General features: G+C 44.3%; 1 protein-coding gene across 2 annotated transcripts; it reads left to right on the top strand.

Moving 5' to 3' along the window:
* The first annotated feature begins 31 nt into the window (after window positions 1-31).
* On the top strand, window positions 32-8,980 carry CMTR2 (cap methyltransferase 2). 2 transcript variants are annotated; one of them, XM_010717899.3, is made up of 2 exons: window positions 32-230; window positions 2,418-8,980. In XM_010717899.3, exon 2 carries the CDS (start codon window positions 2,437-2,439, stop codon window positions 4,726-4,728), a length of 2,292 nt encoding a protein of 763 aa, XP_010716201.1. In that variant the 5' UTR covers window positions 32-230; window positions 2,418-2,436; the 3' UTR covers window positions 4,729-8,980. The 2 variants fall into 2 exon arrangements, with proteins under 2 accessions (XP_010716201.1, XP_010716200.1); XM_010717898.3 differs by lacking the exon at window positions 32-230 and adding an exon at window positions 255-713.
* Window positions 8,981-16,536: the final 7,556 nt, after the last annotated feature.

Here is a 16,536-nt window from a genome sequence, read left to right as displayed (position 1 = left end):
CGCGCCGTGCGGGGGAGGCGGACCGTGAGCGGGCGGGGAGGGGAGAGCTCGTGTTCAGTGTTGGGATGTGGCTGCCTGGGAAAGGGAGGCTGCCCAAACGAGGAGCAGCTAGATGCTGTCGCTGGGATGGGTGGCTTAGTGGCTTTCCTGGCCCTGCCTTGAGTGAGGGCTGTGAGCAGGGAGAGCCCTGAGCTCTGCAGCAGGCTGGAACCAAGGCCAGGCCAGCTCAGGTAATGGGGACTGGCATCCTACGGCCTTGCTAAGCCTGAGTTGGGATTTGATGCTTTGAGCCTTAATTAAAAGGTTGTGACAGCATCTGTGGTAAAAATGAGGTGAAACTAATTTAGGTTGCAGTGCCTGCCCATACTGAGATCTGTGAAGCCTTCAAACTAGAAGGGGTGAGATTTAAACTGGATATAAGGAAAAAACTTTTTACAGTAAAGACAGCGAAGCACTGGCACAGCCTGCCCTGAGAGGTGGTGGTGCCCAGTCCCTGCAGGCACCCAGGGTTGGGGTGGATGGCACTCTGAGCACCTGGTGGAGCTGTAGGTGCCCCTCTTCATTGCAGGGAGTGGGAGCAGATCGCCTTTAAGGGTGACTTCCAACTCAAACAATTCCATGATTCATTTTACCTTTTCTCCCCAGCATGCATTGAGAATATAAAGGGTGCTGCTGAAGATAAAACAAATCTTCATGAGCAAAAGTGAAACTGGGTGTGTTTTATGTTTATTGAAATGCAAACAAGGTGGTGAAATAAGTGGAAACATTGTATCAATACTTTACCATGTGCTGCCTGTAGCAGGCTGATCACTGTGATATACAGCTGGGTTGGCCTGAGGTGGTTACTTTGGTGGAAGGGGGTTTTAGCTCTTCTTTTTTCTGTTTGTCTCCTAAATTTCTCAGTCCTTTTGATTTTTTTTTTCTCTAGTATTTTTTCTCAATAAACCATTTGGTGTCTCTACCACAATATTTTCTTGTATTTTGCTTCTGAGGTAATGAAACGGATTTGAGGATGGCTAAAATTGTATGATTTTCTGTCTCTTATATTAATGCTGATTAAATAATGTTACTTGAATGAGAAATCTTAGTTTTTGAGTAGACTGGCTGATTTCTGGTTTCTGAACCTAAATTCTCCTTTGCCTGCTTTGTGCTGTGTACTGGAACAGATGGCAGAAGACTTGCTAGCTTTGTGCCAGTGTGCTCATGGAGTCTCGATTCAATTAGAGCACAACTTCGCACTGCTTTCCTCTTTAACATCAAGCACAAGTTAGCACTGACCACAGTTGCAAGAAAATCTTTTCTCGCTTCAGATCTATCACCCTTTTTCCAGTAGGGAAAGTAAGCTGTAAGAACTTGCAGGAGCCTGGTCAAAATGGTGCAGGGTTGTAACACAGAAAATGTGTTTTGGTTGCAGGTGCAGCGACAGGGCTGTTCTCAGGAAGTGCCTGTGAGGAGCTCTGCAAACATCACATTTGTTTTAGTGGAGGGGAAATGCATGTTAGCTGTGGCAGGTTGGGAGAAAATAGAAGGAACAGTAGTGCTCCCTCTCTAAGGATAGCTGCTGTTGTTTGTGTCTCCCAACTCTACGTGTTTTAAGCATACTTTGAGCACTTGGATAAAATACTGGTGTAATTGGATGAAAAAACTTGAGCCTGTATGGGGACTGTTGAGCCATGGCCTGAACCACTGATTGAGCACCTGGGGAAAGGACCTGGTCAGCCCTGGGAGCACAGGTGAAGGCAATTCAGCTGTGCAACTGGAAGGGGTGGAGACTGGCTGCACCTCTCTTAGACCCCATTTAAGGGTTTAGTGCCACTGGGGAAGGATCTCCTTCTGGAGATCCCTCCTTGGTGGAGATTTGTCCTGCGAGCCTGGAATCTTCTGATATGGATAAGCAATCTTCCTCCCTCCCTTCTTAGTACCTTTCTATGGTGCTGATCCTTCTTCATTATGCCTCTGGTGAAACACCTTTTCCCATTGTATTGGCCTGTCCAATTGCTACAGTGACTCATTTGGGTAATTCGTATAGCTCTTGGCATGCTCTGTTTTGAGCCTGAGGTCTAAACACTTAAGTATAAATACCTGTGTAGTGAGTAGAGTATTCAGAGTTCCGTGAAGAGCCAAAGTAGCAGCCAGCCCTTCTTTACTTTCTGTGTAAAGGGTAATGGAACTGATGACCCTTTTCATTTACGAATGGCCTTATTCAGTACAGCCCTTGTCTATTTTATTTTTCTCATTTGATACGTGTTTCTGTTGAAGCATTTTCCTTTCCATTCAGAATATGGAAGTCAAGCAGGAGTATCCTTTAAAAACAAAAACAAAACAAACAAACAAACAAAAAAACACAAAGCAGTAAAAAAATCTTTGTCTATTTATATGTGCTTATGGTTGGAATTGTTTCTCTTTCTTTCTTTCAGATTGTCAATCAGTCCAAGAATGAGCACATGCAAGAAGCCTTATGTTGACCAGACTACAAATCTTGAAAAGTTTGACCCTGAAATTCTTTCTGAAATTGAGAAGCTCTTTGCAAAGAAGTTTTCTTACACTAAGCCACTTAATAACGAATGGCAGCTCCCAGATCCCAGCGATGCCTTCACGTGTGACCACAAGGAATTAAACTCGCTTCTTGATCTGAAGAACTCGATGAATGAAGTGAAGAATCAGCTTAGTGATAAGAATCTTATTGAATGGCATCAGCACACTTCGTTTACCAATAAAGCAGGAAAAATAATTCCGCATGTGAAGAAATCTGTAAATGCTGAGCTATGCACCCAGGCCTGGTGCAAGTTTCATGAGATGCTGTGCAGTTTTCCTCTTCTCCCTGCAGAAGCTCTTCAGGAGGGACAGCTGAATTCTGTTCACCTCTGTGAAGCACCGGGAGCTTTTATAGCCAGCCTCAATCACTACTTGAAATCCCACCACATCCACTGTGACTGGAATTGGGTGGCTAATACTCTAAACCCGTATCATGAAGCGAATGATACCCTCATGATGATTATGGATGACCGTCTTATAGCAAATACGCTGCCTTGGTGGCACTTTGGCCCGGACAACACCGGCGATGTGATGTCACTGAAACATCTGACAGGACTTCAGAACTTTGTAAGTAATATGGCCACGATTCACTTAGTAACTGCAGATGGCAGTTTTGATTGCCAAGGAAATCCAGGTGAACAGGAAGCCCTTGTCTCCCCCCTCCATTACTGTGAAACAGTCACTGCTTTAATGATCCTGGGCGCTGGAGGATCCTTTGTTTTGAAGATGTTTACCCTGTTTGAGCACTGTTCTACCAATCTTCTCTTTCTGCTGAACTGCTGTTTTGAGGAGGTCCATGTCTTTAAGCCAGCCACTAGCAAAGCTGGAAACTCGGAGGCCTATGTAATTTGTCTTCGTTACATGGGCAGAGAGAGCATTCATCTGCTGCTTTCTAAGATGATGCAGAACTTTGGGACAGATATGGTCAACAAAGCTCTTTTCCCCCAGCATCTGATCCCAGAATCTTTTCTTAAAATGCACGAAGAATGTTGCGTGTTCTTCCACAGATGCCAAGTAGAGACTATCTGTGAAAACATCTATCTCTTTGAGCACATGGAGGAAGCAGAGCAGACAAAACTGAACAAGTTAAGAGATTGTGCAGTAGAGTTTTTCATGCAGAGATTTTGTATGAAACCCATTGCTAGAAGTAACTGGCTTGTCAAGAAATCTCAGACTGGTTGCAGCATGAATGCAAAATGGTTTGGGCAAAGGAACAAATATTTTAGTACGTACAATGAAAGAAAAATGCTGGAAACTCTTACGTGGCATGATAAAGTGGCAAAGGGCTATTTAAATCACGTGGCTGAAGAACACAGCTTAAATAATGCTGGTAAAATGTGCGTTTTGGAAGGATCGTCTTCTAACCTTAAGTGTAACTTGTGGTACATTTTGGAAGGAAAGAGGCTACCAGCGGTAAAATGTTCACCATTTTGTGATGGCCAAGTCTTGGAAAATCTTAACGAAGCTATGAATGAACTGGTGGGAAGACCAAAAACCAAACAGCTGCTGCAGCTTTGTCACTCCTGTGAGGTACTTCCTGGGGAGCAGATACTGGCAGAAGTGTCTGATCTTTACCAATCTTATCAGGAGATCCTGAATGGAAGACGTGGGGACAAATGCAAGTGCCTTGTGGTGGATTTCCCATCCCTTTATGATACTGAAAGCCAGCCCAGTATGGAAATAAAGTGCCTAGACTCGGCCATGCTGCTGACTTGTAGCTTCTCTTTGCTTTATGATGGAGAACCAAAATACCAAGAGCAGCTTTTGGAGTGTGTTCTGCATTCCCTGAATCAGCTTACGATAGGAGATGCATTGATTCTGCCTCTTCTTTCTTGTTTCACACGTTTCACAGCTGGCCTGGTGTTTGTACTGCATTGCTGTTTCAGGTGCATCACGTTTGCTTGTCCGACGTCCCACGAGCCACTAAAGACCTGCGCTGTTTTGCTGTGTGTTGGTTACCAGGGTGTCCCAAACCCAGTTATTGAGTACCTGCAACATCTGCATAAGATAATGAGTTCTTTGCTAGACTCGGATTCTCCCAAGCAAGTTTTGCAGTTTGTGCCTATGGAGAGTCTCCTCCAGGGCAAACTGTTGGAGTTCTTGTGGGATTTGAACACAGCCATTGCAAAGAGACAGCTCCACTTGCTTGTGCAAGCTAAGCAGCAGCAAATGACTGGCAGTATTTCACTATAAAATAACCCTAAAATTGATCAGGTTGCTGCTATGCCTTGTTTCTCAGGCAGGTAGGAGTTAAATGTTGATGTGAAGGTAACATCAATGCCATGCCTAAGTTTTGCAGTCACAGCACTGGGAGGATGTTTTGAGCTATCAACCCTACTTGTGGTGCACTGGCCTGTAGAAACCCTTGGCTTAATCTCAGGTATGGGAAGATGGGGCAGTGATTGAAGTGGACAAACTGTTTCGTCTGTCGCAGTTATCTGTTCAAATTTCTTAGTGTACCACCTGGATCAGTGATGTGGCTTTTGTGATGAAAGGTGGTGTGGTGCCTTACCTGTTTATTCTGGCCAGACCGCGGTGGGCTTTGTTTCGTGATGTTACCTCTCTTCTGCTGAGCTACATGTGGGAGTTCTGACACTAATTTTCTTATGGGATTTGTGGGAGCCAAAAATTGATGTTGGGGCCAGAATGCCCAGCAGTATGCAAGCCTTGTATGCAGCTTCAGGGATGAGTGTCTTGGGAGCTGGCAGCTGGCTTGCAGGAGCCGGGTTGAAAACAACCGCCTTTAAACAGGAGCAGAGGCATCCAGGGAAAGATTCTCTTTAACTTGAAATGTGAATGCAAGGACCATGCCATATGGCCTAGGAGAGGTGATTGTATGGCTTCATCTCCCTGTCCCATCAATGGATGGAGTATTTTAACTTTTTCTTTATGGGCACCTCCTTAACTTGATTTGGGACTCCTTGATTGTAATGCTATTAAGGAGGAACTGCAAATGTTTTTCAGGCTAACAGCGTGGTCACGCAGGGCTCTGTGTTCCAAGAAATGCTCTGGAGGAGTGCTAAGCTGAAGAAATGTGATACTTTCTTTGGGTTAAGATTTCATTTGGTTCTCCTTAGAGATAAAAATGATGAAATTGCTGACTGACTGCTCCTTTAAGGGAGTCAAATTTTATTTTTCATATTGCTCCTTTGAGAGCTGAATTTTGAAGCCTAACTCGTATATTAACATTTAGTTTTAAGTTTGTAGTTTACATGGGAAAACTTGCTTGGAGGGAGAAATGATGTTTGGAAGGAAAAATGATTTACTGCAGATATGTGCAGGATCTCTTAGAAGAAAGTCAGAAATGTGGAGCCAGAAGGAAAATAGTCTCCCGATTAATTACCAGTCACCTTCTGGAAGCACTTCTAAATATGTAATATAGGAGCTTGAAGGATAATTGATTACTGCTAAGGATTAAAAGCGCTGCTGAAAAACTGTTTTGTCTGGAGGTGCTACACATTTAATAAGATTTTTTGCCACGTTGATTGGGGTAGAATTTCTTGCATTTAACAGTTCATTTTTTATTTAAGGATTTGATAGGTGAATGAGTTGGTGGCTCAGGTCTGACTAACTGATAGCATTTTCTAAAAGTCATGTTTTTTACAGCTGCATGTAGGTAGAAGCAGAGAAGCCTTGCTAACAAAAGCTTCGGGGGTTGGTCATTGTCCCCTTTCATTTATTTAAATGAACTTGCTCTCTCATGAGCTGAGTCATGCTTCCTCCCTCGGACCAGGATTCAGGACTTCTTTTAAAAAAGAAATACTGAAAATGAGAGAAAAAAGCAGGAAAGGAATATTGTAGAAGAATGACTGACAAGACGGGTTCAGAGACCACCTGTAACAGCTTCCTTTACCCGAGTCAAAGCAGAATAAAGGTATTGTCCACCGAAGACACCTTTGTGTCTCTGCTGCTGTTTCAGAGGTGATTTATGCATCTGAAGCTTGCACTGAGCTGAAGCAAATGAAAAGGCTCCTCTTAAAGCAGGGGCAAATGAGATTTTGAGTGCACGGGTCTTCTTGCATTGTGGTATTCTGCTCTGGAGGCTCAGGTAGCAGAAGCATCCCAACCAGCAGATGAATAATGTGAGGTTTTTCTCCTAACGTCAGTCTGATGTTTTTGAATTCTTACTGTAATGTTAAAATCTGAGCACCACTCAGGATCTGTTTTTCAAACTTGGATTTTCAAGCTTTCCTTGGTCTGGTTTGCACATCTGACAAACTATGCAGACTTCTTGGAGATTTCTCCAATCCCACCTTTCCTCACCGTGTTCTCCTTCCCTTTCTTCCTTAGTTTTTAAGACAAAGCATTTTGAATAGCCACAGAATGAGAAGCCAGATCCTTAAAACATAGGAAGTCCAGTGTCATATACATCCCATTGCCCCATTTGCTCTGGACCTGTTCTGTTGGCAGCTGTCAGGAGGTGAGGGAACAAATCCTTTGGCAGCAGCTGCTTCTTTTGTTAAGGAAAATATCTGATTTGGAAACTCTTCTTTTGTTGTTGTCTTAGTGACGCTTGTCTCTTTAATTGTGAGAGTCCTGCATTGTCCTGGCTGTCTCTAGGCCAAGAATTTCTTTGAGAAGTGACACTTAATTTCACTTGTGGCTTTTGGAACATGTAAGAATGCATTAACCTTTGCAGAGAGGGGCTGATGGTTGGTCAGTGCTGTCAGTCCCTTTGGCTGATTGGGTTTTGGGTGATGGCTGATGAGGTGTCTCAATGTCCTGGCTGCCTTTATGTTGGCCTCTCTTTTTTTTCTTTGACCTGTTTGAAGATGAACTGGTTGTCAGCTCTCTTTTGTAGGAGCCTCGATCTTCATGCAGAAAAGATGGTGGGGGTTGGGGGGGGGAAACAGATTGGTGGATAAATAGAACATAGATTCAATCAAGGTGCGTGAAGACTTGAAGCAAAATTAGTTTTGCAGCATGTTTCCAATGGAGGACCAATATCTGTGTCCAGTGATCAGCTGCAAGCTCCACTGTTTTCTCAACGTCTGGAGCTTCTGTTTTAAGCTAGCACAGTAGTTGCATGGAGTTTGAATGGATTGGATGCCTCACCAACCGAATGTGTTGGTTTTCATTTTTAGTTGAGTTGCGCTGAGGCTTGCCAGTTATTTTCACTGATATTATGTGGATTTATTTGGATGTGCACAGATTGTGTGTTTTTGCCACTGGCTTTCCAATTTAATTTCTGTGAAACATAATGAGATTTATGGTATGAAATCCGGTAGCTTATTAAAATGGTACTAATTGGTGTCTATTCATCTTAATTTAAGCTGATCTATTAAATTACTGGTGGTCAAAGTAGAATATTTAGCAGAATTACAGTTTATTAAAAGCACAACTTGAAATTTAACAAGAAGGGCTTCGTGTTCCTTATGTAGAAAGTGGGAGAAGAAAAGAAGAAACCCCACACCTTGATGTTGGACCTCTGCAACTGGAAGCTTTAGGATGCAATAAATGAAGGGTGACCAGCAAGCTGAAACCTCAGAGCCTTACCATCTTTTGCTACTGTTCCTAAAGCCCATCTTTTGATATCTGTTTAATTTAGAGATGATTTTCAGTTTGTTAATTCTTAATGGTGAAGCGGTGGAAGTCCTATGTTAATTTGTCGTACTGTTTTGGTTGGTGTGAAATGCTTTTGTTTATTGGCTTTAAACAAGACCCTCTGTCTCAGCTGCAGCCTTTGAATATCTATCTCTTATTTTTTTAGCGCTTTGAAGGCAGAGAGATTAAAATCTCCTCCCAGAAGCCTGGTAATGGTTTCTCCATCTCATTCTTGAAACCGTTTTCGTGAATGCCATTCGGATATCCTCAGCTCCAGTTGTTTGTGTTGCATTCACCTGACAAAGATCAAGCGTGGCTGTTTATGCTGGTGATGCATTCAGCCTGTGGCTGCTCATTTCTTACTCCTCAGGGAACAATTTGGATTGCCGTTGAGCCCTCCTGTGCCACTTGTAGGGGTCCAGAGCTGAATGCAAGTCTGAACAATGGAATTTGCTGAAAGAATTAGCTGGTGGCTGTAGGGACTTAAAAAAGCAGAACCTTTATGAGACGTTTAAATGCAGGGCATTTTCCCACAGCAAGGAGAGGCCTTTCTTTGCTCAGAATTCTATTTTAAAGAAGCTCTGAGGTGTGAGCATCTGTGCAAGTAGTTTGCCTGTTGTTTGTTGCCTTTCTTTTACGCACGCAGTACGTTTGTGCTTGTGTGTATGGAAGCCCCCGCGAAGATGGTACAGCAAGGAAGATTCTTCTTTTGTAACTCATCAGTGTGTGCTTCTGTTTTGAAGGGTGTGAATGTAAATATTGTTTTGATGTACATTATGGGATGTTGGTTTATGGGGCTGTTGAGTATTTCTGTTTGGCCCGCGAATGTGTGTTAAAAGAGCTTATCTGAATGGATGGAAAACAAAATGTATGCAGAGAAAATAAACTATGTTCTGTTTTAGTTCTGTTGCTGTTCATTTCTCTACCCAAACGTGGAAGACGACAACGAATTGCATGAGGGAGACCCTACCTTGTGGACCCATCCTCAGTGAATGAAAGAGGTGGAGGCCTGCTGAGCCCGGTCTGTCTTCTGCTCACTTTCTCAGCTCTTTTCCTTTGCAGTTTACTGTTTCAAAGAGACATCAGTGACAGAAGAGGTGTGAGCAGTGTGTAGGAGCTCCTCGGTCTTGTTACCCATCTTGGCGGACAGGTGCTGTGCGTGGAGCCTGCTTGCACAGCGAGGGCTGTCCAAAGGATCTTCAGTTCCTCCTGGCTGTGACAGCCCCTCTGGTAGGAAACCACGCTGCAGTTTTGTCTGCAAGGTCTTTTATTAATCCTTATCCAAATGCTTTCATTCAAGTGCCTGCTTTCAGTGAATGGTGTTATTAAACAAAGAAAAGCTGCGTGCCTTATTTCTCTGCTGTACTGACATGGGTTCCAACTGGTTGTCTTTGGCCTGGTTATCATGTCTGTCATGAGACTTTGTGCTAGCTGGTTCTGATTGCAGCTATGAATGCTGACACTTCTCACTGCCTCTCTGCTTTGAAAGATGAAGGAGGACCCCAGATTAGGGAGCTGGCCGCCAATACTGCATCATATTCTAGAGGTAGGAGATGATATAAGAGGTGTACTTCTCTGGTACCTTGATTTTCATACAGATGCTAGGTACAGAAATGCTGTTGAAGGCCTGCTGTTATGCCGGCTGCGTCGTCTCACTTGATTTTAACTCTAGATTGAAGCGTTGGCAGTGAACATCAAAATGTGCTTCAGGAGACATGAGCCTAGAAGTGAATGGTCATTAAAACGGGGACTGCGTTGGAGGAGCCTGTCTGAAGGACTATGTCAAATTTGGTGGAAGTGTGGTTTAATGTGGCTGTACTGGATTACAGGGAAATGTAAATGCCTGTAATTGTATTTAAGCTACTAAACAGTTCTTTGAAATATTTACTTTTCACAATATTGCAGTATGAAAATATTGCTTGAAAGCACATGAGATGGCAGATTAGAAACAGAAGGGAAAGCGTGGCTTTCCTTGTTTTGCTGTTAGAAACCTTAAAAACTGCATATGTGATTTCTTCGGTCTTTAAAGTCACTTTATACGCTACATTATGTAGATTATAAATCTTATTTCAGTTTTGATCTTATGCAGGCTTGCCTGCCAGCTCTTGAGTTTTAGGTGTTGTCAGAGCTAAGCTGAATCACTGAATGCAGAGCAGAGGAGCTCTCTCTCTTTTAGGCTGAGCAGAGAGATTGACCAGATTCTTCCACTGTGTTCTATCCTGTTCTTGGTATCTGCTGGCAAAGGAGGGGGGATGAAATTTTACCTATAATACAAACCTATTTGAAGGCAACTACTGCACCACGCTTGGTGGTCCCTTTTAAAGGATGTTTTTCTTCTGTAGGAAACTGAACATGTTTGTTTAAGTCATCTTCAGTGTTTTATTAAATGAAGATGACTGCTGCTTGTTAACAAATTGATTTATCTAAATTGAGGGGGAGCGGGGAGAAGTGCCTGTCATTTGTTGACAAATTGATTTATCTAAATTGGTGGGTACTGGGGAGAAGTGAATCAATATTCAAAACTTATTTGTTGCTGAAGTCAGAGATCATTATCTGTACGGCTGAGAGATGTGGATGGATGAAGGCTGCCTGATACAAATGAAAGCTCACGCTGCTGTACCCTGAGGTCCTAAGCTGTCAGGTACCTGTGCCTCAAAACAATGACCTGATGGCCAGGCAGTAATAAAACCTCAATTAGATGGAGGAACGAAGGGGCTGCGGTGGTGGAGTGTCTTAATGTACGTCTCTAGAGGGTTAAGGTGATTAAATGCTTTCTTCATAATCAGTTGACTGCTCCAGGTTGGTGACACTGTACTCTGTAGCTGTTGAGTTGAAAAGTAATGAAGTCTATCTTGGGATTACGATTAAACTTGGCTCTGAGGTGGCCTTCAATAATGATGCTCTTTGGCAGATGTGTTTGGCAGGGGAGTGTGGGAGTGGGACAGGAGCACGGTTGCTGCTGGAGACATCTGAATCACAGGAGCAGTGTGGGAAGCTGGGTTCCCTGCCTTCCTTCCGTGCTGCAGCTGCACACTGATGGAAGGTCCCAACTACACGAGCCTGAGAAATGCACGCTGCAAGGTGAGCTCAGAGCCCTGCGTGGAATAGGTCGTGCAGGGTGTTGGGAACCAGTCCCCCGGGTTGGGATTCTTGCAAGATTCCTCACAGGTAGCAGTGCTGCTGCTCAGCACTGGGGGCTTGCTGTCACACAGCTCTTACAGCTGGCACTGAATGTGTTGGCGCAAGCTGGAAGGGATCTGGATTGGCTGATGCACGGAGTGTGAGAGGGCAGCTCGATCCCAGCCAGCTGGAAAGCTTGCCTAACCATCAGTGACTGCAAGCTCACGCTTTCAGTGGAAGCACTGGAGTAGCTGGGTGCTTAATAGCTGTCAGTACTGTAACCTTAACTATAAATCACTGGGTAATTGATTTCAGGGTGTTAATGAAATGTAGATTTACAGAGAAGTACAATTGTGCCTAAGATGCACAGTTAATAGCACTGGCACTGAACAAACCCTGAATTGGCTCTGTGCTTCCATTATGAAACGGTAGCATAAGCCCATAAACTTCTATAGATTGCTTTGCTCTTAATTGCAAGACCAGCTTTACCAAAGTGAACTTAAGCATACTTAAATGCAGGTTTTGAATTTGGAAATCTGCTCAGAGCTCTGGCTGTTGTCCAGCTTTTGTTCCCTCACCTCCTGCAGGGAGTGAGTGAGACCCCAGGCTGAAGATGAGATATTTTATCTGATTCAAATTCTCCTGGGACTCTGCACAGGAAGAGGATTAGATCCAAGCATGAAGTTCGTTCTAGCCAGTTTATCACTGGGTTACAGGGGGAACAGACCAGAAATGGTTCCTTAAGCTGGATGCTGGAGTAGTGAACTTAGAAAAAGTGGAGCTCAACCAGCATTCTATAGGCCTGTTCCCAGTCACCTTGTGTCACAGAATCATTAAGGTTGGAAAGACCTCTAGGATCATCTGGTCCGACCATCAACCCGTCACTGGTGCCATCCTGATAGCGTTCAGTGTGTGCAACCACCCCAGAGCTGACCTGCAAGCGGGGCTGGAGCTGCACATATGCAGTGGTTGGGAACACCTCCCTGCTCCCCTCAACTACATGAATCATCCCATCGCTCTTAGCAGTTTTGAAGTGACCTGAACTGCTTCCCAGAGGAAACAGTGACAGCAGCAGTCTTGGGAGCAGGAGTGGAAGTAATGAAGCAGTAATTAGCAATTAATGAAATGTGGTGAAACTTACAGTTTTAATAACCGCGCTGGCCTAGAGGTTTGATGCTGAAATGTAGCAGTCTCTTGGAAATATGCAACTCTGAAGCTTAATTATCATAATTTCCTTTAGACACCATCTGCTCTTAGAGCCAACTTGTGTGTTTATTCCTTCCCCTGAAGGCAGCTGAGGTTTTAAGGATTCCACTTCTGTGGCTTTTCACAGCAGACGATTAGGAGAGCATGGGTGGGTTTGGGCTGAGGTGGACTTTGTGGCTTGTCAAATAGAGTCTGAGAAGGCGAGGTTCTGTTACAGTAGGCAGAAAGGTGTTTAGATGTGGAAGGAAGGAATTGGGGGAAAATCGTGATCAGAACCTCTTTGTAGTTTGCATCGAGTCCAGTCCTGTTTTCAGTGGGACTACAAGTGGGCCGTGCTGCCTGTATTCCTTCTGAACCCACTGAGCAATGCCTGGAAGATCATAACTCCTTACAAATGCTATGATACAATGAAAGGCAGTGATTGCTAAGTCAGCCCTCACCTGAAGTTAGTATTGGATTGCTAACACCGTGTGAACCCCAGGGCCAGTAATCCCATTCTGAGGAGGAGGAACATGGTCCCATAGCAGTGGTGATGCATGCAGCAAAGCTTCTTGAGCCTCACATCTGTTGTTCTGCTGTGCTTTACCAGTCATATGCTGTTTTATGCCTTGCTGAGCACTGTAAGGGCAGCTCGGGTTAAAGCCACCTTGCTGCTCTTCTCTCTTAAGGGTGAGCCTGGAAATTGGTCAGGTCATGAAAACAAATAGCCAAACAGCCCCTGACTGCTCATGTAATCACTAGTGGCAGGAGGGAAGGATTGGTCAGTCGGGAGGAGCAGTGGATTAGGCTGAATCCTTTCTTCCTTGCCTGCTGCAGAGATGCCCGATGGACTTCATCAGAGCAAAACACTTTCCAAGCAGCAAAGGTGAGAAAATGGCACATGGGAATTTTGAAAGATGCTGTTGTAGACGTCATCTCTTCCCACTGAAGGGCTGTGTTAAGGATTCAATTTTGTCTTGTGTAAATCAGTTTTAATTAATAGAGCAGATGTACCAACAATGCATCTGGAGATGAAATGGAGGGGAAAGAAAAGAGGCAGCTGGTGCTGGTGGATGTAAATATTTGCTTTTTGGGAAGTGAGGCTCTGTTTCTTAAACTTCAGATTCAAATTCAGATTTCAATTTCAGGGGAATGCTGCTTTGCCTGTGGAGATATATGGAGCAGAAAAAATCAGCTGAACCATAATGCTTTGTTTGATTCTAGCACATGTGATGTAAGAAGCATAAGGCTTTGGAACAGGGCCAGCACATGAAGTCTTGGTTCCTACTAAAATATTAAGGCTCAGCCCCATGTTGGTATAGCATGCAGTGATTTCAGAGGAGATGACTGGAACAAGAAGCCTTCACCTGGCCTCTGCATCGCAGTCTGATGTCATGGACAAATGGAGATGCTAGCTTTGGCCCCCTGATGCAGAGCAGGGGGCTGTGGTGCAATTAAATGAGGCCTTGCTGGCGAGCCAAGTAGAAGAGTTGCATGTATCTGAAAGCCTCTGCTGGGGAGATATGACAGGTATAGCTGTGGGCTCTAAACTTCATGTAATGCTGAGGGTTTCAGGAAAAAAATAGGCAGTGTGTGAATTAGAACTTGGTACGGGCCCTCTGCATTTCTGCTTGAGGTACTGAGGGACTATGTCTGTTCAGGATGATTTGAAGAGTTTTTGTTACGGTCTGTGACTAAAAGTTTGCAAACAACCCTAAAAGCAGAGAGTCTTGAAGCAAATAAAGAATGTAAGCAGGCAGAACCCCAAACAAATAGAAAAACTCAGAAAAAAAGGAGGAAAAAAAAGCAATTCCATTAAGAAGTCATACCTGGAAAGCAGCAGAACTGGAAAGCTGGAGAAGGCAGACAAGAAGGAGGGTTGATCTAGAGCAAATCTTTCTAGACCTGAAGTCACTTGCCCTAACTGTATTGTATTTGCAGTGTGAAACACCTCACTATCTGTCACTTCTGTTTCAGAGCTCTGTTGCCAGTTGTTTGATACCCTACTCTGGTTGCTTGTGTCCTGTTTTCCATCCTTTGTTGACACTGGGGAGCAGCAGGCATCTTGAAGGTGAGGGTGAAAATGTAATGGATTGAAGAGGCAGCAGGACCACTTGCAAGGAGAGATTTGTCAGGTCCTTAGCACTGCAAGTGAAGCAGCTGAAATCTTTTAGAATTATGATATCTTCCAGGATGGCTCACACAGTTTCCAGGATGCTATGAAGCCTAGTTTTACATTACAAAGGGATCTTGAACTCTAAACCTCAGGCAAGTAAGTAATTTTTTGCTATTAGAAAAAGTCACAGTCTCTGTTACTCTGTTTGGCATTACCAGGTGTTGAATTGGCAGCAGGCAACCAGCAGCCTTACTTCTGACTCTGCATTCTCCAGGTCACGTATGTTATCCCTGCGTGTTTAGACTGTGTGCGTTTATGAACTTTCTGCACCCATTCCTCTTTATCCCAGTAACTGATCTGGAAAAACTGAATTGCTGACAGTCAGTATATTCAAGATCGCATCCTCAGTAGGTAATAGGATATGCCTGAAACAGTAACTTGATCATATTGGGGAATTTTTGCAGAGCCACATCTCGAGGTTTAGAACTCAGAACGTTTCAACAGCAGTGAGGTAGGAAAGCATGAAGAGGTTGCAAAGCTCTTGGCTACAGTCCTGTACGTGCTGAGTGTGCACATACTCAAATGAGCACTGTACTGCCCCAAACTGCAGAAGTGACTCTGAAGAAAAGCAGTTGAAGGTTGTCATTCTCTGAGGATTTCTGAAAACTAAATGAAAGTAGTGTTGTTCTGACTTCTTATTCTCTCAGGTCCCAGTGTAGCCAGGCTCACTCTGTATCCTTAGGGTGTTCCTTTCTATTCCTGCTGTGTAAAGTTGGTCTGCTTGATGTTTGTGCTCCTTAATAAGATTATGGCAAAAACTAGGTGTCTGCATCCAAGATCACAAGGCTGTGCCTGAAGAAAGGAACTCATGGCTTTCATTCTAATGCAGTCTGGAGCCTTTTCATTTAGCTTCAATGCACAGGTGTCTAACCTAGCCAGATAACCATGCCTGGCCAAAAAGCCTTGCTAATTGTTGTTCCTCTTGAACACAGTGGCACAGTGTGGCAGGTGAGTTTTGTGGTCGCACTCTTTGTCTTCCCTGGGCTGGTATGTGTAGGATACTGGGCACCCTATCTTCAAACCTAACAAAGAACAAATCTTTTATGAAGGGCTTAGCACTCAGCAGTGATGCTAAGCTCTTTGGAGAGGGGCCTGGTGTGCCTTCAAGTTTCATTCTTTCCAATAACAATAAATTGTCCAGGGTTTGCTCCGTACTTCAGCTGACTGTAAAGCAGCAGGCAAACCTGTTGTGTGATGCTTAAATGCCTGGGCAGCCTGCCCTGCTTTGCAGGGGAACTGGGAACCTTTGGAGGCACTTTGGTAACAACTGCAGTGCTGTAAAGCAACAAAAGGAAGTAGTTGGTTGAATTCTGCCATCAGGCACTGCAGGCCTTTGTTTGATAAAGGGGCTTGCAAGAATGCAGGGCGGAGGGCAAGAAAAGCTGTCCTGCATGGACTGTTGGGGAAGAGTGATGTTTTGTCAAGGACTCAACTAGCCAGCTTCCTGCTGAGCTGTAAGATGCAGATCTCAAAGCTGGCTCAATTTAGATGGAGCTCTGTGTCAGAGCTGCACTTCTAAACCTGGTGGAGAATGTCTCTGCAGGGGGGACTGTAATTGCCATGTATTGTGACCATAATGATATGGGGGAAAGAATAGGGGCAGCTGTGGGGAGTAAATGAGATGGTGTGTCTGATGACTCCCAGATCTCATTTTTCCTGGGTGTTAGATCTGCCCTGGAAAGCAGGAGGAGGGAACCTGGGTCTCCTCAGCTGTGCACACCCTCGTTTCAGCCTGGCTCAGCATTCGTTGGAAAGCAGGATGGAGGAGGGAGACTTGGGCCAAGCTCTTAGCTAGCAGAGCATAATTTCTGCTCTGGTTTTGTAGAGGTAGAAGGTTGGGTTGGCTGAGCTTTGGGTTTAGCTTCCTCTGTGGCTCTCCAGGCTGCTCACCCCAGCTGCCCATCACTGACACTCATGTTTTCTTGTCTGCTCAAACAGTTGGGTTAAAGAAGGCCTTGATTATTTTTTCCTTTTTT

The sequence above is a fragment of the Meleagris gallopavo genome, chromosome 13 (assembly GCF_000146605.3).
Source record: "Meleagris gallopavo isolate NT-WF06-2002-E0010 breed Aviagen turkey brand Nicholas breeding stock chromosome 13, Turkey_5.1, whole genome shotgun sequence".
NCBI classification, from domain to species: Eukaryota; Metazoa; Chordata; class Aves; order Galliformes; family Phasianidae; genus Meleagris; species Meleagris gallopavo.
Note: the sequence above shows the minus strand (reverse complement) of the source record. Positions and strands in the feature narration are given on the sequence as shown.

Bases quoted from the DNA above. Each gene is read 5' to 3' on its own strand.
- CMTR2 (XM_010717898.3), top strand. From the start codon at position 694: ATGAGCAAAAGTGAAACTGG. The intron at 714-2,417 runs GTGTGTTTTATG...TCTTTCTTTCAG, and splicing joins ATGAGCAAAAGTGAAACTGG to ATTGTCAATCAGTCCAAGAA.